The 27,359-nt window shown below is 42.6% G+C and overlaps 1 protein-coding gene and 1 long non-coding RNA gene across 14 annotated transcripts in view; one reads left to right on the forward strand and one right to left on the reverse strand.

Annotated features, from left to right (window-relative positions):
* Nucleotides 1–27,359, reverse strand: part of ACSL6 (acyl-CoA synthetase long chain family member 6) — a 79,441-nt gene that overhangs the window by 36,127 nt on the left and 15,955 nt on the right. For 6 of the 10 annotated variants that reach the window (XM_081185560.1, XM_081185566.1, XM_081185565.1 and 3 more), the window contains one exon: nt 1,718–1,938. In XM_081185560.1, the coding sequence (XP_081041686.1) occupies nt 1,718–1,938 (221 nt within the window). Of the gene's footprint in view, nt 1–1,717; nt 1,939–16,951; nt 17,351–17,438; nt 17,553–21,373; nt 21,396–27,359 lie in introns of those variants that run through there. The other 4 variants (XM_081185564.1, XM_081185561.1, XM_081185568.1 and 1 more) reach the window with 4 other exon arrangements.
* Nucleotides 21,642–26,781, forward strand: LOC308582500. Of its 4 annotated transcripts, none has more exons than XR_014005706.1 (4): nt 21,642–21,695; nt 23,010–23,111; nt 23,675–23,933; nt 26,153–26,781. It is a non-coding gene; the product is annotated as an uncharacterized lncRNA (long non-coding RNA). The 4 variants fall into 4 exon arrangements; XR_014005707.1 differs by having other exon boundaries at nt 23,675–23,869; XR_014005708.1 differs by having other exon boundaries at nt 23,819–23,933.

Raw genomic sequence — 27,359 nt, forward strand, 5'->3', positions numbered from 1 at the left:
TCAATCTGTGTTACCTTCAAAGCCACATGTTATGGTGCAGTGAAAACATAATTGCTTGCTAAAAGTTTCTATTTATGCTTCGTTTATGCATAACATTACAGAACATTCCAAACCTGCAATTTTGCCGTATTGATTTTTCTGAATCCTTGTTTTGTACAATGTGCTTTCAAAATACTCTTACCGCTGGCTGCAGAAATGCTCCCTGTGGACACTTGCATGGAATTAAATGTATATTTCATGAGTCTTGCTCCATCATTCATGTTACTCACAAAGAAGTCAGTTGGAGGGTGGGGAGATACTGTTCTATACACAGCTGTGTGCCTCAACCTTCAAAACAGTTGCTTTCTCCCTACTCACCTTTGACAGTGTCTCTTTATGTAGTTGAACACTGGCACAATGTGAATTTTGTGGCCTACTATCTCATTTCTAATGTAGTGGGAACATTTTAATTGTCTCCTTATTTTATACATCAAAGAGTAGCCTAAAGTTTCAATCAAAATTTTCCTGAACTTTCCTTTTTCAAATAAAATGAATAAATCCACTGATCAGCCTGGATATTATTATTATTATTATTAGATGGTCGTCCTTCTCCAGATCGGTTGAAGAAAATACCAGGTTTAGGTATGGCTGATCCTTGTGATTAGTGGACTTGAAAAAAAACTAGATCTCATCATTACAGCTCAGAGACAATGTATTCTTAATTATTCCTCTGTGTTGACTTCTGCCCCTTCACTATTTTCATTCTGAATTCCTTTCTCTGATTGGCTTACTGCATGGTTGCTTGGTGATTTCTCAGAGTAGGGGAAAAAGCTTCATGTATCACTGGTTGAGCAGTCCATTTGCCTCAGCAATCCCTCATAAGCCCATGTGATAAAACCACTTCAACACCCACCGTGCCCAAGTAGTTTGTTTTCAGCTGTCTTAAAATTATATATTTGGATAACACTAAGTAACCCCAAAAGCATAAAGGATTAGAGTGCACAATTACTATAGGTAAGTTTTTGTATGGACTTTAAAAATAAAATAATAATGAGGGGTTTTTGAGTACCATAACACAAATCTCAATAGTATAATTACCTTGCTTTGTCTAGGCTTTTACAAATATGTCTCCAAGGATTAAAAGCATGTTACAAACAAGAACAATGGCAAGGGGACTGTATTGCATCATTAATTTTTCAGAAAACAAACATGTAAATATTTCATTAATATTTAGGCAGCTAGATATCCCATGTTTTATCATTTTCGGTGAAGGTCAGCACAAAAAAACACATTGCTCCACAGAACTGGAATTCAGTCCAGCAAGTGCTTTCTTGAAAGTGCTTGTTCATCACAAACAAACATATTTTTAAAAATAAGATATCAAAGTAATACCAAGCTAATGAAATATTCAGTAATTATTTGGATTAAGGCATCTTTGCTGCAAAAACAAATATGTGGTTGAGAGGCGCACGTGGCAGTAATCTGCAGACAAGCAGGCCATACTAAGTTTGTTCTGATATATTAGTATCCAGAGGAAAACTCAAAAACAGCTTTGGACAAACCATTCTGTTAAAATCAATTGTACTGTCACAACATTTAAGATTGCTGCCTATGAATATTGTAAAAAATCAATGATGTAAGAGCCATGCTGCCTACTAATGAAAAAAGTGCAGCAAGAACAGCAACAACTTTTCATAAAGTCCAACTCTTGTTCTTTGTAAAGAGCATAAAGACTCACCTCAACTTCTTCTGATTGCATCAGGAGGTCACATGGTGGTTTCACTGCTTTTGGCCGGCTGGCCAACCAGTAAGCAACAACAGCTGCAAAGGCACCAATGCCAACCAAGGTAGCAGCCGGCAAACTTCGGAAAAACTGACTGAAGTCTTCAAACTCTGGAAGCCGCAGGTTCCTGAGGATCTCTTGCGCTTGCATCTTTTCAAAGATTGAAATGGCAACTTCTGCAGAACCCAATGGAGAAACAATGAATTAGTTCACAGCAGGGTCAAAAGACAGAGGACCCTAAAGGTGGGATTTTTTAGGACCATACAACACCAATCTTAAAGGATCTTCACAGGCTCCCAGTACATTTCCGAGAACAATTCAAAGTGTTGGTGCTGACCTTTGAAGCCCTAAACGACCTCAGCCCAGTATACCTGAAGGAGCATCTCCACCTCTATCGTTCAGCCCAGACATGGAGGTCCTCCTCCAAGGATCTTCTGCTGGTTCCTTCAGCACGAGAAATGAAGTTACAGGGAACCAGGCAGAAGGCCTTCTCAGTGATGCCCTCCATGTGGAACGCCTTCCCTTCAGATGTCAAGGACCATCTTCTCCTTTACCTCAGCAGCCAAGGGTCTTGTGCCAGCCCCGGCCAGCACTGACTCAGATTGGGCCTTGACACCAACCCATAGTGCATTTTGCTTCATAATATTTCCGGGGTGGGGTGGGGGGATGAAATGGGACACTTGCAACTAGGGTGCCACTTTCTGTGGCCAAAGTAAAATATCAACCAACTCATGGTTGCTACGCCTCTCCTATAACTATAGTCTTATTAAGAAAACAACAACTGAAAATGCCCCCACAAAAGCTGCTTCCAGCAAGAGAAGGGCTCTGTGCTTACTTATGGATTTCATTTCAAATATCATTAAGCCCCAATAACAACCTCATGATGACATGACATCACAGCATGTTGAAAACAAAAGCAAGTGTTGCTTCTGTGAGAAGCAGCAAATCCCTCAGTTATGAAAACCCTTAACAGAAAATTTAGACCAGAACTAAAGCCATAACACTTTCAGTGTACATCTTTGAGAATGCTTAAAACCTGCTTGTTTACTTGCCTCCACTTTGAGCACCCTTGAAGAATTTATAAGAAACCATTTTTTTAACATAAAGCTGTAGCTTAATTTAATTTCTGCCAACAGACATCAGAACATAGGGTGCTTATTGTTTTTGGTGCAGTGAGTGATATGCTGGTATATAGCAAAACTCAGGTGGCATTAGGCAAACTACAGCCATCACTTCAGGTCCAATAGACTACAATAGCTTTCCAGAGAGCTACAGGACACAGGGCTGCTACTGCCGCAGCAAATCTATTTCACAGTAGTACTTTGCCACAGTAGTACTTTGCTGAGAGGACACACAATTAAAATGCACCCAACATAAACCCACTAGCTCATCCTGCAGCAACCACAAGCTCACCTACGCTTGTCCCTTCAGCGAAGGCAAGGCCAGGCCAGCTCCCAGAAAGACAGTTTCAGAAATGACAAATCGCTCCAGTGGGTCATTGGTTTCATGTTCAGTGATGGAACAGAGATAATTATCCAACGGCATTGCCAGCCACAAGGAGAGTTCTGAATATCTTTGAAGAGAGGGTGTAGCTATTTCTCTGTCTGTCTGTCTGTCTGTCTGTCTGTCTGTCTCTTGCTCTCTCTCTCTCTCTCTCTCTCTCTCTCTCTCTCTCTCATTAAGCTCACAATGTTCCGTTTTGTTTGTTTGGAAATTTTCCAAGCTCTTTGGCTTTATCCCTCTGTGTAATGGTTTGTAAATAATCAAGCGTAGAAGTCAGGAATTCATTCTAGCTTTGTGCATAGCATTCTGAAGTACAAGATAGGAAGCTATTAGAGGAGTTGGGGAAGTATGAGAACTGCAGATTATGTTCTCACAACATGTGTGGTAGCAACCCAGTTTCTGGGTTGCATACTTTCAGGCTGCCTGTGGGAACTCTCATGCCTGAATGCTATTTCATGGGAGGGGGCAGGAATATCTGCGCACAGAAAAAACAACCATTGTCTTTTTTTCTGATGTACTAGTTTTCCATGTTCATGTGTTATCTTTTTCCATTCAGGAAATATTCAGGCATGTGCACACCCACTAGCTATCTATTATTATCAATAATAAATAATTAAATTTATTAGATGCCTTCTCTCACTAAAGGCAATTCAAGGCATCTTTACAAAACAAAATGACAAACAGCAAAATAGCATGTATCAAAAGTGGTACAAGCTAGAAGTAGGGTTGTATCACATCTGCTTTTTATAAAACTAGGCTCAAGTTCCTTTAAGGAACCTGTTTTTATTTTGATTATGTATTTTTTTGTTTTTATATTGTGATTTTATCCTGTTCTGAGACCTGTGAGTATAGGGCAGTATACAAATTTAATAGAAGAAGGAGGAGGAGGAGGAGGAGGTTGCAATTTAAACTTGCATACCCAGGCCCAGTAAGTCCACTGCTGATGTAAAAAGTTTGTGGGCAGGCTCAATTAAAACTCAATGGCTTGCAGAGGCGGCTATGATGATCCCTGCCAGCCATTGGACCCAGAGCAGAGCATCCTGGCATGGTGGCCGACTGTGCTGAGACACAACAGTCATACCACGTTTATTAAAAGGTGAGAGGGCTTTGTAAACAATAACCTTCATAATCCAGCTTGTTAATATTATAAGTGATAATAATTTCTCCATAGGTTTGGGCTGGCAATAGTGGCAGGGCTGGAATTTACGAGATTTGCAAACTGTAGAAATGGAAGGATCAGATTAGCAGATCATATAACAGTGATAAAACACCATGCAGCTCATCTAGCTTACAGCTGACATGAAAGACCCAGAAGCTGAATGGAACAAGGAAAGGAGAATAGACAGTCAACATGAGTTGTGGGTGTAACCACTGCAAGGGGCAGGAAGAAACTGGAAACTTTCCTTCCTTTAATTTCATTATGTCCATATATTTTAGGATCCAAGCCAATATTTGTGCAATTTGCCTGCTTTGAAGCAGTGACTCAGTACCATTTAGCAGCACTGATTTAGACAATTATGATTCCTATTTTCTCTAAGTAGATTTGGGTTAAAGTAAATTCTATGCATTGTTATTATTGCTCTGGTAAAGCATTTAATTTTCATTGCCGCAGATTTATCACCATATAGAATCATAGAACTGTAGAGTTGGAATGGACCACAAGGTCCAACCCTGTGAAATGCAGGAATCTGTCGCCCACCAGAGGACTCGAACGCACAACCTTGAGATTAAGAGTCTCATGCTCTATTGACTGAGCTATCACACCGTAAACCACACAATTAGTTATTGGTTGCTTCAGGATGTGCATTTATTCCGTGATCCACCCTGAGACCAATGGGTATAGGGCAGTATATAAATTCAATACATACAAACATACATACATACATACATAATTTTTTTAAAAAATAAAGCCCTAAGAGTGTGTGATAATTAATCCTTTCCTGAACTTTTCTTGTCACCTATCAGCTTATTTTGTTCTACATCCAGGCCTTTCATTAGCATCACTACTGGATCTCTAGAAGAAGAAGAGTTTGGATTTGATATCCTGCTTTATCACTACCCGAAGGAGTCTCAAAGCGGCTAACATTCTCCTTTCCCTTCCTCCCAACAGCTCCCACTGAATAAGCACTGCAACATCTATAGAAAACAGAAATTACTACATTCAGCAAGCAAGAGAGGGTGCTATAAAACCACCTACATTGATGTAATGATGGCTCAAGTGTGGTCTGACGTTACAGCTCCTATGCTTTAGCCCTGTGCAGGTGTTTACATGGAAAACAGTGTGTGAACGTGGTATATATGAACCTGCCTGACACAGAGTTATCTAACCCAGTGTTTCCCAACCGGTGTTCCCCGGCACACGAGTGTGCCGTGAGACACCGGCTGGTGTGCCGCGAGATGCCTGGAGAGAGGCGGGCGAGTCGGGCGGCGAGGAGAGGCCGCGCCTCCTGCTGCTGCCTGGCGCTCCTCCTCGCAGCCGGCAGCGCTGCCTGGGCGCCTCCGCGCGACTCTGCCTCGCTGGGTTTGGTCTCCCAGCAGAGACGGGTCACACGCGCCCCTCCCTCCCTCCCTCAGCCTGCGCGGAGGCGGATTGAGCGCAGCTGAGAGGAGCTGCCGAGGGAAAAAACGTTCACTTTTGTGCGTCCCTCCCGGCGTGACGCTGCGCGCTGACGTCACGGGGCGGGGCTTTAATGGTGGTGTGCCGCGAGATTTTTTTTTAGTACACAGGTGTGCCGTTGCCCAAAAACGTTTGGGAAACACTGATCTAACCCAATATAATCTGATGCAGCAGCTCTCGAGGGCCTTTTCCCATTAAAAAGGCTAGTTCATCCTTTTTAAACTGTATATGTCCTGAATTGAACCTGGGGCATTCTGTACACACAGCATGCGTTCTACTATTAAACTATGGCTACTCCTGATTCGATAGCACTCCTTGGCATACAACTCATGTGGATGAAACCAAATGCCTGTAGGCTCCCTATGCACAACTTACCCTGCCAGTATTGTTCAGGTGCAGGCCTCTGCACAAACAACCAAGGGTGAGACCAGCTACTGGCTCCTCCCCACAATGCATTCATTTTCATACTTCAACAGGACCGCTGAGTGAAGTGTGGAGATGAGTGATCTCAGATGTGGAGCAGGAGAAACTATTTCACTATCTAAGGAGTCCCCTCAACAGTCAAGTGTGATATCTGTTCAAGAAGTGCTACAAATTTCTCAAGCCCTTACTAATAATCTGACTGGGTTACCCCAGCCACTCTGGGTGGCTTCCAACAAATTAAAACACAATATGACATCAAACACTAAAAACTTCTCTGAATTTTAAGGAGAATGTGGAAGTCTTCTAGGATTCACATTAGGGTATGAAACAGGATATCCAGTACTCTTTACTTCACAGAGTTCTTTAAAAGAATAAGGACGCAACCTTATTCAAGCCCCTCCCTACCATGGACCCAGCAACTCCTAGACCTAGACCTGAAGTCTTCTTTGGTTGCACTGGTAACTTCTGGTAGACTGGGACCAGTCCTTGGACAAAGAGAGGAAATAGCCTACTGATGATCAGACCAAACTACCTGATAAATGGCGTGCCATGACTGGCATTTTGGATGCTCTATTTCCCCCAAAAGGAGATGTGTCAGGTAGGCAGTTAGAATCAGGGCCATGGCTCGCAGAGGAACGGCATTGGCCAGAGGCAGTGGGTCACAAGATAAAACTACCACAAATTACTCCGGAGAGGTCACTAAGGCCTTTGTTTTACAATAATAGTGAATCTGAGTGGCTTATACTGTCAGTCCCTCATGCTTTTCTGCAGCATCCAAAAAAAGAACTTTCAGTCTCCCCCTACTACATGCACTACGATCATGGGTAGGAGAAACAAGCATTTTGTTTTGGCCATTACAGAGAAGGATCAGAACAAGGGAGGGTGAGGCACTTCTCTAAATATTTCCAGCTATTCTGCACGTACAAGATTTATCCAGTGTGAGTAACAATTTCCCTCCTACTGTGATGGCTCTCTTTCCCCAATTCTGCTTTAGTAGGTGTGGAAACAAAGCATTGCATCCAGTGGGAAGAGAATGACTACACAGGGCAGAAGAGTGTTGGTGGAAAGTCTGTTTGCTCTTTTACTGAAAGGAGATGTTTCTCGTGCTGGAAACACTCTACAACGAAAGCCAAAAGGTTGCACAGCATGAATATGACCTTATCTTGGAAACTGACAAATTCTGTGGCCTGTTGATGTTGGTGGTGATGATAGTGGCAGTGTTTTTAAAGAATCCCCCAGCCACGGCAGCTTTAAAATATAATTTTGTTTTGCACTATTAAAGGTCCTTCCTAGCTGTTTGCTCTTATAAGCCTGGCATATATGAGGAGCCTAGTGTGTGAGGAAAGGTTTGGTGAAGTTGCACCTTTTAGAGATTCAGCATGGCCTTTAACCTAGTGGGTCATACAAATGTCAACACCTCAATGAGCCCAAATAAGCCCCCTAGTCTTCCAGCCAAGGATGGAAGGCTCTGCCAATTTCGGTTCTTATTTTTCCACATTCAAATTCAGTTCTCCACATTTTGAAGCAATTAGCAATTGAAAACACATCAGGATTTTACTGCAAATTTCTCACGATAAACACATTTTTATATGCAGTTTTGACCAATGTACATATTTTTTCAAGCAATTTCCCCTGATATAATCTATGTTTTGCATTCATTTTTATGCACTTCCCCCTAAGACATACAAACATTGTTGGGTTGGAGAACTGTATTGCAAAATTCAGATAAATGCACATTTCAAAGGAGCCCTGTGTTTCAGTTCACGTATTATTTTAGAATGTGTGAACTTGATAGATTCAGCTTTCAATGCCTACTGAATCAAATATCTCCCCCAACCTTGCTTCCCACCATATCTTCTTACATTCTTCGACTTCTACTGCTTCCCTTTGTATCAACTTCACACAATGATCTCTGCATCCACTTCATTGCTTTTCATGTGTCTGTGCTGCCCTCAGCCTCTTTGTCTCTTACCTTCTGTCCCCCTGCGAGGTTTTCCCCTCATAGCTTCCTCTCATCACTGCTGCCTAATGCAAGGTTCCTTTCATATCCCTTCCTCTAACAGATTCCAAAATCAGATCCCTTTCGATGCCTCCCCATTTGCAGCCAGGTACTCTCTGGCAGCTTCAACTGTGTGAGTGTGTGTAACTCTCTTCTAAATTCAAAACCCTTCCCCTGTTGCCTGAACAAAGTGGAATGCTTGCTAAGTAACACCCTGTTGCCATGACAGCATCGCCTTGTATTCAGAGACACCCGCAGCGATGCTTTTGAGATGAACTGTTTAGGATACATCCTGTAATCACACTTGAAGATATCTGTTACAACTGTGACAATAAGAAGTTTGCTTGCAAACAACAGCAAAGCATTCTGAAATGTGAATTGGCCAGGTTCCTCAGGTAACATGGGTTTTGATAGTTCAAGCATGCAGTTTGATAGTGGGGAAAATGCATTCCAAATCCAGTGGCAATTGGGCTGTGCATCCATCTCTTTCCCCCTCATTTTGTGGCTTTCAAATCTGTTTCAAATGCACAACTGCAATATTTATTTCATGCCGAATATGCAGCAGAATAATGAGGAGGTCACTAAATCCAGTGCTGGCAGAATCCTAAGCTAGGAACTAAGGGCCGAAATCTGAATCAACTTGTTCAGGATTGCCAAGCACAGTCTGTGGATGAGTATTTCCTTCACCATGAACTAAATGGTTTAAAGCCACATTTAGAAGAAGCAGCATGAGAAATCTCTGAGTATAAAAGAATTCAAAAGAAGGATGATACATGTTGGCTACAAAGTTACAAACACACACACACACACACACACACACACACACACACACACACACACAGCAGCTTCTTCCCAAATACATGAAGATGAAGCAATCCTTTTCCAGTTGCTACTTCCAAGTGTTTTAAAGGGGAAACGCATAGGCATCCTATTTTGTACCTTGAGATCAGAACCCAAGTTCACAATGTATAATAAGGAGTAGGTTACCAACCATCCCATTCACACCTGAAATGATAAGAGTATATCAAAATATTAATACTGTATTCCACCACCCTCCTGTTTCTTAAAATGACTCTGCCCTTTCTCACTTGCTGATTGTTATGCCTCTCAGAATGGCTTCTGAGACACCTTCCTCCTCACCTCCATCAAATCACTCCTCAGTTCCTCCTCTGTTTCATGAAGCATTTAGAACAACATCCTTGCCCCAATTATCTCCTATAAGTATGTGAGGCTAAAATAAGCCCATTCTTCTTATTCTGTTTACCTCCGCCTCTATCTGTCCCCACTTCCAGAGTTTTTACTTCTTGTTGTGGCTTTCTCTTTTGCAGATTGTTGGGTAAGGGACCTGTCAGACCTGTTCTTCGTAAATTGCCATGTGTACAATCAATAGCACTATATCAGTATGTTCAGTGATCAACAATTACTTAGCCATGAACATCATCACACTGCCTAAATTACAGTTTAAGCAATTGCTTTCTGTTTCCTATTCAATTTGGTGCCAGGAGACACACAGGTGCTACTGTTAGTAGGTACCTTAGAGAGATTAGCTTCAAAAATAGAACTGATGGGCAGGCACACAAACAATCATCTCTTCATGACTGATATTATTGCAGTATTATTATGTGTGTACTGCTAAGCACTTCCTCTTCCAAGCAGCAGCAAGTTTAACTCTTCCTTTTTTTTGCAACAAAAGTGACTATTACACTGCTCAATATTACATTTCTGTTTTGCTGTGCCAGTTATTTATTGTAGACTCTGCTTAATTAATTCAGCAAAGCTTACATTTTACAGTTTAGTATCCAACATCCCCCTGAGGTGGTAACTTCTTGGTAACTATCTCTTGCTGGCACGTCCCTGGTAGAAAAGGGTGGCTACTAAGTCACTACCTCCAGGGGCAGAGGCAATGCGCCTCTGAATAACAGTTGCTAGGATGAACTAGATTAGCCTTTGGTCCAATTCAGCAGGGCTCTCCTTACGTGCTTAACCTCAAGAACAGTTAGTTTACCACACACTCCTTAAAATTGTTGGGGAGGGAGGAAATATTCCAGTGTGGTGCCAGTTGGGAGGGGAGAATAGCAAACATCCTAGGTATATCTGCCACTGAATTAAATAAGAATTCAGATTCTTTTTTTTTTTTTTGCCATTTGATACTTTGAATAGTTCAGCACCTATGATTATCTCCCATCTTTTTCATTCTGATGAGTCAGTAATGAAACACTTGGGCAAATGAAGCCAAGGTCGATCAATTGCATGGGCTAATAGATTCATACATGGAGCCATATGAAGACATATTTTGACCAGAATTTAATAAATAAAGGGAGCTGTGCACACAAGTAAGAGGAGAAAACTCCGTAGTGGAATGCTGTCAATAAACCGAGGAGATTAGGTATAGAATAAAAACAAGTGTTTATATTAAAAGCAAACAAACCTGGAATTCTTTCTTCCCACCTTTGGAATATATTTTTAAAATCAATACTTCTAAACTACTTGTACTGCTATTCCCTCCAATTCAAATCTGATTTCTTCATTTCTGTGGCTCACAGATATTCTGACTAGGACAACACATTAAAAGGTTAATCTTTATTTTTTCTGTCTAAGAGCAGCTTGACAATGACCCTGTCCTGAGTCGGCCTGGAGTCTGCAGCCCCATTTTGGGACATGGCCCAATACTTACAGCACAAAAATAACTCCCTCTGAGTCAAGCTAGCAGAGAGCAGCAGCATCCAACAGGTGAGATAGGAGAAATTAGGTTTTGTAAAGAAAGAAATGGGGAGAATGAATACTCAAACCTGCTAATGCCCCCACCCCCAAGGAATGTTCTACCCAAACCCTGGATGCCAATCTCCTGAGTTTTAATGGGATATTGAATAACCAGGGTGAAAACCAACCCTGCCAAGTAGTACAGCCATCATCCCTGTTAGTGCCCCCAGGCTGTTTCTGGACATCCTTGGGATTCACAGAGACAAGCGCCAAACTGTCTACTCACTCTCTATCTCTTGAGCCCCAAACAAACAAATTATTCAGGAGCACCAAGCAGCCAGGTACCAGATTTAGAGTCAGGCTTACTTCAAGAAACCACACCAGGATAAATGCAATACTTTATTAAGGAGGTTAGACGCATAAGCATAAGAACCTATTACCAGTAAAAAGATAAAGGACTAACAGTACTCAAGTACAGAACAGAAAATAACAAAGCTAGTGTGCCTCACCCTAACGCTGACCATTAAGAGTCAGAGACCCCCACCAAACTAGCAAGCTGCATCCAGGCACACATAGGTGTTGTAGTCCACAATCTTCATCAAAATGGGGGCCACCAGACACTTGGATAAAGGAACACAGGTATTGTTTGGCCTCTCAGGGCCCAGAGGCTACTTCACAGCACAAGAGACTGTGCATGCCTGCTGACCATGCAGCTACTCACTTTCTGCACAGTCGTAGTGACCGTGATACCATCTTGCACCAGACATCCATAGCTGGCAAGGTGAAACTAATTAATGGAACTTCTTTCCCCAATGAATACTGTACTCAGGACACTGAGTAAAATGCCCTTTTAAAATAGGCAAGAAAGTGGGGTGGGTGGGTTTCATTACAGGTTTGCTTTAGTGAATGGGGTAGGTGCAGCCAATTCTGACAGACAGAACTGGAACAGAATTGCCATTGGAAAGTTTCAGCCTCTTTTCCACCCTCAAAAATTTGATGATATGCTGCCATTATATAATCCAGGGGTCAGCAACCTTTTTCAGCTGTGGGTCGGTCCATCGTCCCTCAGACCATGTGGGGGGCCAGACTTTTTTTGGGGGGGGGAATGAACGAATTTCTATGTCCCACAAATAACTCAGAGATGCATTTTAAATAAAAGCACGCATTCTACTCATGTAAAAACACCAGGCAGGCCCCACAAATAACCCAGAAAAGGACACATTCTACTCATGTAAAAACACGCTGATTCCCGGACCATCCGTGGGCCGGATTGAAAAGGCGATTGGGCTGCATCCGGCCCACGGGCCTTAGGTGCCTACCCCGGATATAATCTTCTACTCTTAGTAGAGGTAAGGCAGCTTTGCAAGACTCGCAGGTCCCATTTTCCACATACAAACACAAACGGCACACTCAGCCAGAATCTGGTGTCTATTCTATATGCTACTGCATACAACGGGCTTGGGAAATATTTTCAGACTGCTGGGCCAAGATCCTGTCTCCCTAAGGCCCAAATTGGGCAGGTGGATGAGGCAGCCTACCTGTCAATCACCTAGTCATAATCGTAATGACACCAGGTGACAACAATGCCTTGAACAGAGTTCCCCCATCCCTTCCCTACTTTGATGCAGATGCAACTGACAGGTGGCTGTCTGGCCTCTGAACATGAGAACAAATGGTGAGCAAGATGGACCAGCCAATGGCCCTCCTAGTCCAGCATCATCTTCTTGCAACCAGATGCCTGTGGGAAGCCTTCAAGCTGGACAGCAGCACAGCAGCAAGCTCCAGCTAAGAAGAGCTCATCACATTTCAAAGCAGTCTGTTCCACTGTCAAATACTGTTATGATGTTTCTCTTAACACATAGGCAAGTTTGCTTCCCTGCTGTTTCCACCCATTGGTTCTAATCCAGTCCTCCAGAACAACAGAGAAAAAGTCTGCTCTGTCTTCTGCATGACAGACCTTCAGATATTTGAAGACCAATGTAATGTCTCCACTCTACTCCAGGCTGAATGCACCCAGACCTTTCAACTGTTCTTCACAGAACTTGATTTTTAGCCCATTAGCACCCTTGTTTCTCTCCCCTGGACATGCTCCAAATGGTCTATGGCCATTCTTAAAATGTGGCACCCCTGAACACAGTTCTGAAGATATGGATTAACCAAGGCAGAATAGTGCAAAGTTATTACAGTGGTACCTCGGGTTACATACGCTTCAGGTTACATATGCTTCAGGTTACAGACTCCACTAACCCAGAAATAGTGCTTCAGGTTAAGAACTTTGCTTCAGGATAAGAACAGAAATCGTGCTCTGGCAGCGCAGTGGCAGCAGGAGGCCCCATTAGCTAAAGTGGTGCTTCAGGTTAAGGACCTCTGGAACGAATTAAGTACTTAACCCGAGGTACCACTGTACTTCTCATGATGTGAACACTGTGTTCCTGCCAAAGTGGCCTAAGATTGCAGTATCATCATCATCATCATCATTTTTTATTTGTATGCTGCCTTTCCACAGCTAAAAACAATGCTCAAGGTGGCTTACAACATGACAAGATTTACATAATTACAAATGTCATGAACAATAAATAAACCACATCAAAAAATACACAACCAAATGGAAAACAATTTCCACATAAATCAAAATCTAAAACTAAGAATACAGCATTAATATCACAGTTTAAAATGGCATAGGTAAAAAATAACAGCAATTTAAACAAAAAACAAAACACCAGCTCCAGCACACCTGTGTAATTTTGAATCTTGATTTTTGTCTTCTATAGTGTTAGCCATCCCTCCCAGCTTTGTGTCATCTGCAAATCAGATAAACCTCCCCTCTATATTCTCATCCAAATAAAAATATATTGAATTAGACAACTGCTCATGTGTTTTTTTTACATTTATCTTCTAGAAATGGGAATCACACTTTCCCACACAACACCACAAATGCAGAGTGTGCAGCAGTACATCTGAGGACTTCCCGTACTCAGACTGAATACAAAGTGAGATCAGGCTATTACAATTCTTCACAGTGCCATCTATTGGCTTGTTATAATCCAGGGCAGCTGTCTACCAACTCCACCTGGTACGCAGGCTGAGACCCTACCTGCCTGCGGACTGTCTCGCCAGAGTGGTGCATGCTCTAGTTATCTCCCGCTTGGACTACTGCAATGCGCTCTACGTGGGGCTACCTTTGAAGGTGACTCGGAAACTACAACTAATCCAGAACGCGGCAGCTAGACTGGTGACTGGGGGCAGCCGCCGAGACCACATAACACTGGTCTTGAAAGACCTACATTGGCTCCCATTACGTTTCCGAGCACAATTCAAAGTGCTGGTGCTGACCTTTAAAGCCCTAAACGGCCTCGGTCCAGTATACCTGAAGGAGCGTCTCCACCCCAATCGTTCTGCCCGGACACTGAGGTCCAGCGCCGAGGGCCTTCTGGTGGTTCCCTCATTGCGAGAAGCGAAGCTACAGGGAACCAGGCAGAGGACCTTCTCGGTAGTGGCGCCCGCCCTGTGGAACGCCCTCCCATCAGATGTCAAAGCGATAAACAACTACCTGACATTCAGAAGACATCTTAAGGCAGCCCTGTTCAAAAGATGGCTCCCTTGTGGAATTTGTATTCCTGTAAACATTAATGCATAATTAAATTCCCTGAATCAGGGTGGGGAACCTCAGCCCTGGAGGCTGAATGCAACCCTCCAGCTCTGTCCAGTTGTCAGGACTCTCCTAGTCTAAAACACTTCTCATTGGCCCAGCTTCATCTCTTCCTTGAGTGCTTTTGCCTGGCTGAAATGTAATAATGGAGAGGTGGGTGTGGATGAGAGAGAGAGAGAGAATGTGTGAACATAAAAGCCTGCTAGATCATCTAGGTCCATCTAGTCTAGTACCCAGTTCTCACAGTGGCCAGCTTCCAACTCGTGTGTGACTGGAATACAGCCTACTGTAAGAGCCACACCCATTGCTGCACTCACTTTTGCCTCTGACTCCAGCCACCCCTGGCATCCAGCCTTCAGAAGGTTTCCCACAAGGCAATGTGGTCCTCTAGCTAAAGAAGGTTCATCACCTGTGGCCTATATGCTGATGATGCTATGTAGCATATTGCCATGTGGGTCTTCCTATAGCTCCTCTGCAATCCTATATTTCCTACTACAATCCAAAATACCTTTATGATTATATTGAAGAGTGCAAGCCTAAACATATTTATCCAAAGCAATTTCCAATTGAAATCCATGCACGTTACCTTCAAGCAAATGTTGCGCTGGGCTGCGCAAGAGAACACTGCAATACCTCACATGGAATGTCACCATTAACTTGCATCCCAATTCTAAACATACTCCAAGTGTTCCACTGACTTGGTGGACATTCCATCCAAGTAAACGTTACTTCCAATCTCAAGCACACTCTTAAATCTCATTTATTTCAATGGGAGCACCTTTAAATCTCATTTATTTTAATGGGAGAAGTAAGCATGTGCTCAGGCCTCTACCACTAAAATAAATGGGACCTAAAATTAGGTTATAGTTCACATTCAATAAGACTGCTCATAGATTTGTGATATGCAACAACCTACTAACACCGCCAGATGGTTCCTACACCTATTAAGAGCAGGCAGGATATATGAAGTTAAATAAAATCTACTTTGGGGGAATGGGGGGGGGTTCCACTACATTGTTGGCTCCCAAAGCAGCCTATAATTCAAAGTCAAGTGAAGGAGGCAATGATTGGGAAGCAGTTTATCTAAACAGTGCAGTCTGCCATCCTGTCTCATAATATGCTCTTGGGAACCCTGGGAACAGCAGCTTGACATATAAATGCACCCATCTTCTCACTGCATTGAGCAGAAGCCAAAAGAGATGGGAAACAACTGCAAAAAGAATCAGCAAGTCTCAAGAACTTTCCTTTACACACTGCTAAATTACGATGAAATAAAAACCATCAGTAGGAAGGTATCCTTTCAAAAAATGTCTTCCTCTGACTGGCAGTATCCACTGCCACTCTAAAGGGGTAATGAAACTGAAGTTGGATTTTTACACCATATGAACTTCCAACTTTGCATCTCAGTCTCAATTTCCCTTTGCAGCCATCTGAAGAAGAAAAATGTACTGACTCCAACTTTTACCATTGCAAACTGGTGCTTTTCAGGGCAATGTGGAACTGGCAAATTTAACTAGCATCTTATTTAGAAAGAATTGCCCCCTAAGGTCAAATAATTTTTTTTTTAAATACTGCCACATATTTCCAACTCAAGCTTCAGTGCTTTTTTGTGGTGCACAATAAGTCAAAGTCCACATAGCTGCAGAAGCATGAAAAAGCTGCCCCAGTCTGCAGTGTCCTTTGTTCATTCATGTTTCAGTTGATTAGAGCTTAGGAAACAAAGTGTTTATTGCCTCCAAAATATCTAAGACTAAGGGGTCAGGGCCAAAAGCCCTCTGTTTGCTGAAATGTTCATCTGCAACATAAGCTTTTCAAATACTTAGAAGCTGCAGTCTGATGCCACTTTGCTGAGTAAAGAGTAAATATCCAATTAGCAAAATCTTGGGTTACTGGTAACACCAATGCCACTATCTTAACATAATCTCTTCATCGTTGGAAAGATGACAAATACATAGGAGCACAAACATAGATACACAAAACACACGTAGACAGTTATGCTAATTTGATTTTTTTAAATCCAAAAAGCTATTATAGTAAAAGTATTCTGCTGCTGCTAGGATTGCTCATTCAATTATTTGCTCTACTCTATTGTTATAATTTGGGTTTGCTCTCAGCGTCTCTCCTTTATATACGTACAGCTCTCCTGGCATGTTGCCGGGAAACAGAGATGTCGTTAACATAACATTCAGAGTTATTTTTCATTCAATCAACCCCAAAATTTTCAAAACAGGGTCATATGCACCAGGCAATCTATTTGCATCCTGTTAAATTAGTAAAACGTATATACACACCACTTACTTTTCATACTTGCAAATCTTAGGATCTTCATGTATAGACTACATCCTCTTCCTTACAGAGAACACTGAGCAGCCAATGTGTGACATATCATAGCACTTCAATAGGCTTTCAGGGTTTTCTGCACTAAATATCACCCAATAGAAAGATTCCCATCCTCCCAAGTGTTTGTTTCAAAGTGCGTCCTTGGCACACAGTGCTAAATACTAACACAGAGCGCTTTCTGAGGTAAGATTTTTGTACCAGCAACTCCAAGAAGGGATTAACAATGTTTCAGAGATCAAAAGTTTTATCCTCCAAGGGGAAAACTAAAAGGACTTTGCCCTCTTCCCCGTTTTTATGTTACTCCCCTCCTCCTTTAGCAACTGAGATTAGTTTTTTTAAAAAATTCTTGCAGTGCAGAGGGTTTGGCATTCATGTGCAGCATGTTCCTCTTCGCAACCCGCACATCTCCGCAACACCCTGAACGAAATAAAATGCAGCTACTTACTTGGTCCAAACAGGGCTTTCAAGATTCCCACACACCAACATATCCTTTGACTCAGAGCTACCTCATTCCCTAACAAAGCACCAATAGCAACAGCATGGGAGATGCCGTTCTGAGGAGCCAGCCAACATCACTCCACTCTTACTAAGATTCAAAAGAACAATGGAAGCTCCACCCTCTCCAAGTCCCTGAAAGGCTGGGCATGAGTGCCTCTTTCCTACGCCCAGTTCTCCCTTGGGACAGATGTCCTGAAATCACTGCTCCCGTCTGGAAAATCCACCATACTGTGAATCCCTGCACGCCAACCAAGGGCAAATCCTGCAACACAGAACTAAAAAGGCTGCCCTTGGCTCCATAGGATTGGAACATGAATTATCTGCCTACTTAAGGAAGGTGGGGTGCGGCCCTAAAATTGCTTGCTTGGAGACAGATTCCGCTAAAATGAATTTGTTTAGAACTAGGATTCCAATAGGAAAACACCTCTTCAACTAATAAGGGGGGAAATGATAAAGTTGTGGAAATTGCTTGCATGCCAAGCTCCCCTATTCCTGCCTTAGGCTGTAAAGCAATGTAAGCAAAAGCCCTGTCAGCATATCATAGGAACCAACAAAGATGCCTTATACAGAGTCAGGCCATTGGCCATCTCACACATTGTCTACAATGACTGGCCACACAGCTCTCCAATATTTCAGACAAGGTTTTTCTCCCATGAGAAGGCACTGTGTTAGGGCAAGTCTGACACAACAAGCTGAATGAACTTAAGAAGCTGCCACCAAATCAAACAGCTGCCCCATATGACTGTCTCCTCTGGCTGTGATCCTGCAAAGCCTTAAGGCAGCACAGAGGAGACTCATGGACCTTCAGGAATTCATGGACTACAACTCCCATCATCCCTGATCATTGACCTTGGTGGCTGGGACTAATGGGAGTTGGAATCGAAAAGCCACAGGTTCCACACTAGAGGTCTTTCCTAGTCCTGCTCCCAATCCATTTAACCAAATATGCTAGGAATTGAAACTGGGAGCTTCAGCATGCAAGGTATAAGTCCTTCCTAGCTGGAAGCTCTTTCAAGCCAGAGTTAAATCAGAAATCTACATATAGTAACTGAGCAAACCATTCAATTCAATGTCTGTCTGTGGGGGCATGCAAAATCAGGGAGTAGGAATGTCAGGCACTTGACAAATACAAATGCAAACACACACAATTTAGAAAACCCAAAGTGCCCAGTGTATTACACAGGCCACAGGCCTAGAGACTGGGTCAGAAAGAGGTTTCAGCAGTATGAATCAAGCCTGATTTTCTTTTGTATCTGCTGTACTTGCTGCCGGTTGAACAAATCTTCAACTGAATGTTTGGAACTCAGGAAGTAAAACTCTTGTAAAACATCCAAAAGTTTCATCCACCAATCATTGTCTGGAATCTCCCTTTATTGCATTGTAATCAAGCATTTTTTTTCTCTTTTCTTTTCTTTTCTTTTCTTTAGGTACACTTAGTTAAAGCAGGAGGTGTAAATTAATGTTCAGTGTAACCACAGAAACACCTCTTCTACATCTTGCAGCATCACTCATATTGTATAACTATATTAAAAAGTAACTATGGAAACTAGTTATTAACAGGTCAAAATGACTAAACAAGAGCTGTTGTAATTTGAAAAGGAGATTAAAACAGAAAACAACTTTGTTACATATGAGATCTTTGGGAATTTTAAACTATTCTGTCCTCATCACTGACTGCAATCCAGATAATTCCTGCATTGCAGGGGGCTGGACTAGATGGCCCTTGGGCTCCCTTATAACTCTACAATTCTATGATAAGCCTCTTGAGGAGAAAGGAAACTTGGTTATCTTTATCCTTCACATGCCTGGCGCAAACATAATATTATGTGCCAGAAGCTCTCAATAATCATGAGATGTATTATTGGGTGCCATGCTCTCTCCTCTCCTCTCCAATGGGAATCCTTAACTTCCCAAGAAGCCTGATTCACATGTAAAACTATGGTTTAGCACAAACTAGCAAACGATGGTTTGGCACAAACAAGCAAACATGTGAGCTCCCAGAGAAGAGGTGGTGGCTGCTTTGCTCCTCCTCTGCTGCTGAACTTGGCCCTCTCTCCAGACAAACCAAGAACTGTAACCAAGGCTTGCCCCCTGGTTTACAATAAAATAGCACAGTGAAGTTACAAAACACTAAAACAGCCAACAACAACATTAAGTCTCATTAAAATAACAGGGAGTTATTAAAGCCCTCATCATCAATCCACAGTGCCATAAAATCAATTAACCTAAATCAGATTAGAATAAAAACGTTCTTAAAGGTAAAGGGACCCCTGACCATTAGGTCCAGTCGTGACCGACTCTGGGGTTGCGGCGCTCATCTCGCTTTATTGGCCGAGGGATCCGGCGTACAGCTTCCGGGTCATGTGGCCAGCATGACTAAGCCACTTCTGGTGAACCAGAGCAGCTCACGGAAACGCCGTTTACCTTCCCACCGAAGCGGTACCTATTATCTACTTGCACTTTGAGGTGCTTTCGAACTGCTAGGTTGGCAGGAGCAGGGACCAAACAACGGGAGCTCACCCCGTCATGGGGATTTGAACCGCCGACCTTCTGATCGGCAAGTCCTAGGCTCTGTGGTTTAACCCACAGTGCCACCCGCATCCTAGGGCTCTTCTAAAAACTCTCAGGAGGGGGCTTCATGCAAACCCCTGGGGAGGGTATTCCATAAAAGGGGAGCCACCCAGTCCCTGGAATCGCTCTCATCAGTCGTTGAGACCTTAAGGCTAGTGAAGGTTGTCCTTCAGATGAGCATATTCCTATCATTCAGATCCCTGGGGGAAACTCTGCTGTGTGTCTCTCCACTATCAGTTAAGAACATAAGAGGATCCTGCTGGACCAGGTCAATTGCCCTTCAAGACCAATACACTGTTCTCACAGTGGCCAGCCAGATGCCTGTGGGAAACCAGGTATACAGTAATCAGGGAGACACAAAAGAGCTCCCATCCCCTTCCACACAGAAACCAGGATGATGACTGTACACACGCCTCACAAAGGAAAAACTTGAGGATCCATTCTGCATCCTTCACATAAGTCATTTTTTTGTGGTAGAAGAAAAAGTGGGCTTTTTTGAGTACATTATTCTGGAATACTAGCTGAATAATGCCTTAGTTGTGTGGCAGCATGCCAAAAAATCTGAAAAAACAGCAACTGCTCTACTCTAAATGGTAAGTGTGGAAAGGTCCAACAACTCTCTATCCATAATCCAACAGAACAAATGGAGGATTCAGTAATAATACATGCATAATGATCCAGTACGACTAATTGTATCTTTTTAATTGCAGCCAGTGTGACAGCAAGTAGAATTAGCAAACAAGTGACCTATTTGTCACAGTACATTTCAGGTGCCTTTCCTACTGACTACAGTGGTGCCCCGCAAGACGAATGCCTCGCAAGATGAAAAACTCGCTAGACGAAAGGGTTTTTCGGTTTTGCGTTGCTTCGCTAGACGAATTTCCCTATGGGCTTGCTTTGCAAGATGAAAACGTCTTGCGCTTTTCTTTAAAGCCGCTTGAAGAGGCGCAGTTGCGACGGACCGTGCTTCGCAAGACGAAAAACATCGTAAGACAAAAAGACTCGTGGAACGAATTCTTTTCGTCTTGCGAGGCACCACTGTATGTTGCTATCAAGATATAGTATAGTATAGGCTTTGAAACATGCTTTGCTACAAAAATAGTGATCTTCCTTCATTCTAAGCCAATACTGACTACTCTGACTGGCAGCAGATATCCAGAGTCTCAAGCAGAATTTCCCCCCATTACCTGCTACCTGATCCTTTTAACTGAAGATGCGAGAGATTGATCCTGTGAGCTCCTGCATGCAAACAACTGGGCATAGTTTGTCCCTTTTGGATCGTAACACAACTTAAGAAGAATCTCGTACAACCTTGCATTTAACAATTCACCTGGCCACAGAAGGAAGGCAACAAGGGATCCCACGCAGGTGTTGAGTTGCACGCCCCTAGCAGCAAAGAACAGTTCTGTAGTAGCCCTCACTACTTGAGCAACGTTAAAACAGGCTGTAAAAGTGGGCAGTTTTAGGGTGACAGAAACATGCTCTCATTAGCAAGTTTTACTGACACTGATCAGCTCAGCTGTTCCATTATTACATCACAATCAGTTGACTTAAGTTACAGTTCTTTCACAGTGTAATCCATTCTATGTATGCACAAGAAAGTCCTGCTGAATTCAGTGGGACTTGCTCCCAGGTAAGCATCTATAGCCAGTATGGATCGTCAGATTTTGTTGAACTACAACCCCCGCCAGCCCTAGCTAGAAAGAGGACAGGGAAACCATTGGCTGAGAGATCCCACCATCCAAAGCATTCCACAGTTCCACTGTAGTTAGGGTACCACAAGCTGTAGATACATTTCAGGTCTCAAAAGCTGGCATTAAGAGGTAGAGCTTGTTGAATTATTTGTACCCCTGTTTTTCTGGTTTTGTTTACATTGAATAAGGCCAATGCTACCTTAATAGGCCCGAGACCAATTATTCTTCTATTCATACCCAATTCAACCCAAAGGCTTGAATTTATTGCTAAGGATATATAGGTGGGGAAAAGAACTGGAAGATGCGCTTGAGGGGGCAAATGTATTTTGGGTCAGTTGCTTAAAATTTTGCATTTCTAAGTCTGAGATACACACATGACACTGTTCCATCACTGGAAAGTGCCTCATACTTCCAAGTTTATTAATTAGCACTGTAAAACAGATGCTCCAGGTGTCCCTATTTTCCAGCGACAGTCCCAGATTTACAGAAGACGTCCCAATTTCTGATTTGATCCCAGAATGTCCCGCTTTTCCTTAGGACATCCCTATTTTAATTGGAGAAATGTTGCAGGGCATGGCAGGAGATCCCTATTGTCATCAGAGGGTATAGAGTTAAGCGACCCCTGAGCCAAGGAGATAAGTAACTATACAACCTTTAGAAGACATCTGATAGAGACACCTGCATAAGGAAGTTTTTAAATGTTTAATGTTTTGTTGTGTTTTTATATATGTTGGAAGCTGCCTAGAGTGGCTGGGGCAACCCAGTCAGATGGGTGGGTTATAAATAATAAACTTATTATTATTGAATAGGATGTCCCTATTTTCATCAGAGAAATGTTAGAGGGTATGCAATGAGAATTATTAATAATCAATTGTCCTGGGGAAAACAAACATGCAGGATGCTTCTAATACCACTTCTGGCTGCAATCCTATGTAGATTTGCTTGGTTGCAAGCCCTGTTGGACTTTCTGCCCTCATGAAATTCAATGGTTGTTGTTTTTTATTATGATGTTTTGCTAGATGGGGTGTGTGTGTGAATTGGCAGGCTTCTTTAGGAGAAATCAAACATTCAAGGGCTAACTAGCTTCCTGTTGTGTTATTCAGATCCCTCATTGAGAAAAAAGACTGTTGTGAGTGTGTGCAATCCTGACTGTCAAGTGTTTAATGCAGCAGGATATTAAAATTACAACTAGCCAAATTCACCGCTGAAGAGCAAATGCTTTGGGTTTGATGAAGTATTCATTGTTTCTGCAGGTGAACACATTGCCTTTTGTGCTCATCTATTCACACACAACTAGCCACCTGGGGAATTACTACCTAAAGAAATTCAACCTTTCTATAGCAACAGGTGGTGAGGTATTGTTGCTTTTAAGTCTACTGAGTTCATATGATAAGGCTTGTTTGGTGCTAATTTCCAACACAAGAGTTCCTGGAGTTAAGCTGCCTGACTTATGCCTGTATCCATAAATACAAAGAAGGACTGCTGGTAGGCATTAGGTGACAAAAGAAAAGGACTCTGCATATTCTCAAAGGCACTTTCTACTGCATATTTCAGGGCTAACCCTAGCAGTGTAAATAGGTTCTGGAGAACAGGCTGCTGAACTCTAGCTCAAACAAAGCCTGGAATTATTCATAGGATAAGAGAAAATATATATAGAAGCTTCACTGCTATTGTTCTCCGTAGGAAATACTTTTAAATGATATTGTAGTGCTTCTGCGGCTCTGTTCGAGTTCCAGCTTCTTATTTACTGTCTCTATCCGAAAAAAAATGGTTAAATTCATGTCCTTACCTTTGTGCAGTGGCTTAGGAACCCTGCTGCTTCTGAGACTGAATTGTCAGCCATGTGCTAAAATATTATTCTCTTTGCAAAATAACTAAAGTGCCTTCTTCAAACATCCTTGGAATATTCTCAACACAGGAGCACAAATGGGAACAGGAGCCAGCAGATAAGTCCTCCTCCCCACACCAAATGCATGTCGAAGATAAATGGGTGCAACTGGCTTATACTTCTGAAATGAACAAGTTTTCTGCCTCTTTTCTTTTTTTTATGGGTTTTTTGCAGCTGGCCTAATCAGTTTGGAGCTGAGAACCTATGTTCCAAGAATATGGCCAGGTATTTGCTAAGAACGCTTACTCATTGCTAGCATGATTAGGGAATATTTTAACACCAGCATTTGGTAGGTAGCCCTTGCTATCCCATTCGGTTTACTTTCCATAAATTTAAAGAGCAAGTGTTTCAAGGACAGTTTAGTAGTTTGTATTTAGGAAATGCTGTTGTCACATATTTACAGTTGCTTTTTTTTTAATTGGTTCCTGCTTGCATGACTTTAACAATAGCTTCATCTGAACACATAGTAAGTATTAATCTACATGCCTGGAGAAGTTGTACCTGGTGAATGTCTTCTGATTACATTACTTTTTAAGAGTCAGAAGCCTTTAGGTGGGGATTCTTTTATGCATACATTCTACTGGTAAAGGAATAGACAAACTTCCACATTACACAAAAGTCTCCATCAACTGCAGCATAAAAGCAGCAAGAGTTATGCCCTATAGTTTTTAAACATGCTAAAAAGGTTTACAGTGCCATTACTATCGATCTGAACAAACAAGAAAGGAGAATGACTGTGCTTTTTTTAAACATACTTTTCTGCCTACCTGACAAGAGGCCCAGTTAATTAAAAAGACTGCAACATTCTTTAATAACAGAATTGACCCACATTCTTAGTGTTTCAATTAAGAAATGGCATCTTATGTCTTAGTTTTACACTAGTCAGTTTACACACACCTCTCACATGAAAAAAGGCACCTCTCTTCCCCACCCCCATCCCACTCCCAAACCCCCCCCCCCAAAGGGAAGTGTTTCCAATTGGAACAGCCACCCCAACTATCTACATGCATCTCGAATACTTCTGGGACTCCAGGACCACTGCTACTTTACCTAGAGTGCATTTTACTCCAAATAAACTAATAACTTCACCTCCAGACAGTTAAAAAAGAATTAGCTTCAATTAACCCTGAAAGATGTTAAATTACCTCCATTGCATTTTGAAAGAAGCCACACACTACAAGTCTGCAAGCCTCGCGCTAGAGAGAGGGTAATGGCTGCTCCATATGTATTAAAAAACAAAGAGCATGGGGGTGCTGCTGAACTAATGCAGCAGTTTCCTGTTATCTCTATTTTGCAAAGGAGAACGCATCTGAAACATTTTCACAGAATGGAAAGAAATATTACCACCTCTTAATGTCCACACATCATAAAGCAGGGCTAAAGTGGCTGCTTGCAAAGTTGCCAATTGCTGCTGGGTTTGCTACCTTATACAGTGATACCTCGAGTTAAGTACTTAATTTGTTACGGAGGTCCGTTCTAAACCTGAAACTGTTCTTAACCTGAAGCACCACTTTAGCTAATGGGGCCGCTGCACCGCCAGAGCACGATTTCTGTTCTCATCCTGAAGCAAAGTTCTTAACTCGAGGTACTATTTCTGGGTTAGCGAAGTCTGTAACCTGAAGCGTATGTAACCTGAGGTACCACTGTATATATAAACTATCCAGCCAGAAATTTAGGGTTTTCTTCTGAGTAACAGACTGTTGTTAAAGACAGGGATGCAGTACAAAGAAAGTAACCCATAGATTCACACTGACTGTGATACAAACATACAATAACATTTTCAGATGGTACAGATGGGCGGACTTCCAGTCCATGGGCCTAGTTATGCCCACCAGCTCTCCCTACCTGACCTGTTCTCTATGCCAGGTGTGGGGCAGGTAAAGATGCACCTGGGCTAAAAAGGGACTTTAAGTTACCAAAGATCAGCTGATTGTCAGAGCTTGCAGAGTGCTGTGATTTTCCTTATGTGGTTCGATTTAAAACTGTGTGGCCTAAAGTGGTCAGCCAATGCCATTGTAATGTCAGGTGATTGACAGGTAGGCAGCCTCCTGCCTTTCAGACTTGGCCTACATGAGGCTGGGGTTAAAAGGATCTGGTACAACAGCTAGATTCCCTTCCCCATCCCCGATGTAAGAAATAGCTCTCTTTCTGGGTACTCACAACCAGTTTAAACTCCACTAGTGTAAATGTAATAGAATGGTCTTTTCTCTTCCTTTTACCATAGTTTTGCAATTCCTTATGTTGAATTGCACATACTTTTGTCTTGCTCATTCACGCATTGGGCCAGTTAATGCCATACAACAGCAGACTGCTGTTGCACTCAGGCCCTGCTTGCCAACTTCCCATGGACATCTGGTTGACCACTGTGAGAACAGGATGTTGGACCTGTTTGGCCTGATCCAGCCAGGTTCTTCTTTGGCTCCTATGCTCCTGCTCAGAGTGGCCACGCATCACACTTTACAATCCTCTGTTTGGAGGGGCTGTCAGAAAACTATTGTCTCTTTCAAGGTGTCCCCTGTGAGAGGGCTGTCCAGTCCAAGACTAGGAACTGTAAAGAGAAGTCTTGAAGTCGCCCATCAACAGTCAGCAGCACCTGGTCAACAAACTGCTCAAACAAACCACAACTGGAAAGCCAAAGCCAAACCTTGGGTTCTCTACAATCCCCAGTTCCCACCTAACACCAAACACTAAGGACTGTGGCTTCTTTTGACTGCTGGGGAGAAGCAAAGTAGGAATCACCTGCATGTTCACAACTTACTGTGACATGTAAACAAGGCCAGTATTGTGAGATCCTTCTGGAGCTCTTCATATTGATGTAACCTTAACCTTAGCTAATTTGGTTCTCATCCCTGACTCCAGGTTATTCATGAACGCTAAAAGACCACCAGTCCTAGTCCAGCTCTTTGGGGAACTCCACTGCCTTCTTTACTCCATTATGGAAACCATCTGCTACCAGTTATTTAACCAGTTCCAAATCCATAAAAGCACCTGGCTGCTATGTTTACTCAGCAGCTGGGAAGGAACTTTGCTGAAAGCCATTTGGAAGTCCAACTATATCCTGTAATGGCTAGCAGATCACCCCTATCTACATATGTATATAGCACTCAAAAAATTCTAAAGGTTGATGAGGCTTGAAAGGCTGGTTCTGATTTAAGCATTTCTCATACTTCCTTACTCACTGCATGAAATAACCGGATGAGATAACAGGACAGCTATTACCAGCAAAACAAAACAAAACAAAAAAAAATTGCAAATAGAAGGTAATTGCAGCAGGCAGAGAACACAGATGCAAAGCAGCTAGGACGTGAGAGAAATAAAATGCATTCATTAGGCTATTAATGGTAACCAGTGGAGCTGAATAAGGAAGGAAGAATTTATATTTTATTTGATGGGTTAGCTTCAGCACTTTAAATTTAGTCCTAGCTTTCAGTAGCTGCTTTTAGAAACTGTTTGGCAAAGGTAGGAGCACGGCAAGGGCTACTTGAGCAGCATGCCCTACCAGGCTGCTCATCCACAGTAAGTCACTGTCACAGTAAGTAAGCCATTGTTCAGATCAGGTGTTCTCAGCCCTCCACCCCATGGCCACTTGAAAATTGCTGGTTGTTTTGCTGGACAAACCCTGGGAGGTCGGTAGCCCAAGGTCACCCAGTGAGCTTTATGGCTACCGGGGGGGGGGGGATTTGAACCCTTGGTCTCTCCATTTCTAGTCTGACAT

This window comes from Podarcis bocagei (assembly GCF_964188305.1).
Source record: "Podarcis bocagei genome assembly, chromosome: 2".
NCBI lineage: Eukaryota > Metazoa > Chordata > Lepidosauria > Squamata > Lacertidae > Podarcis > Podarcis bocagei.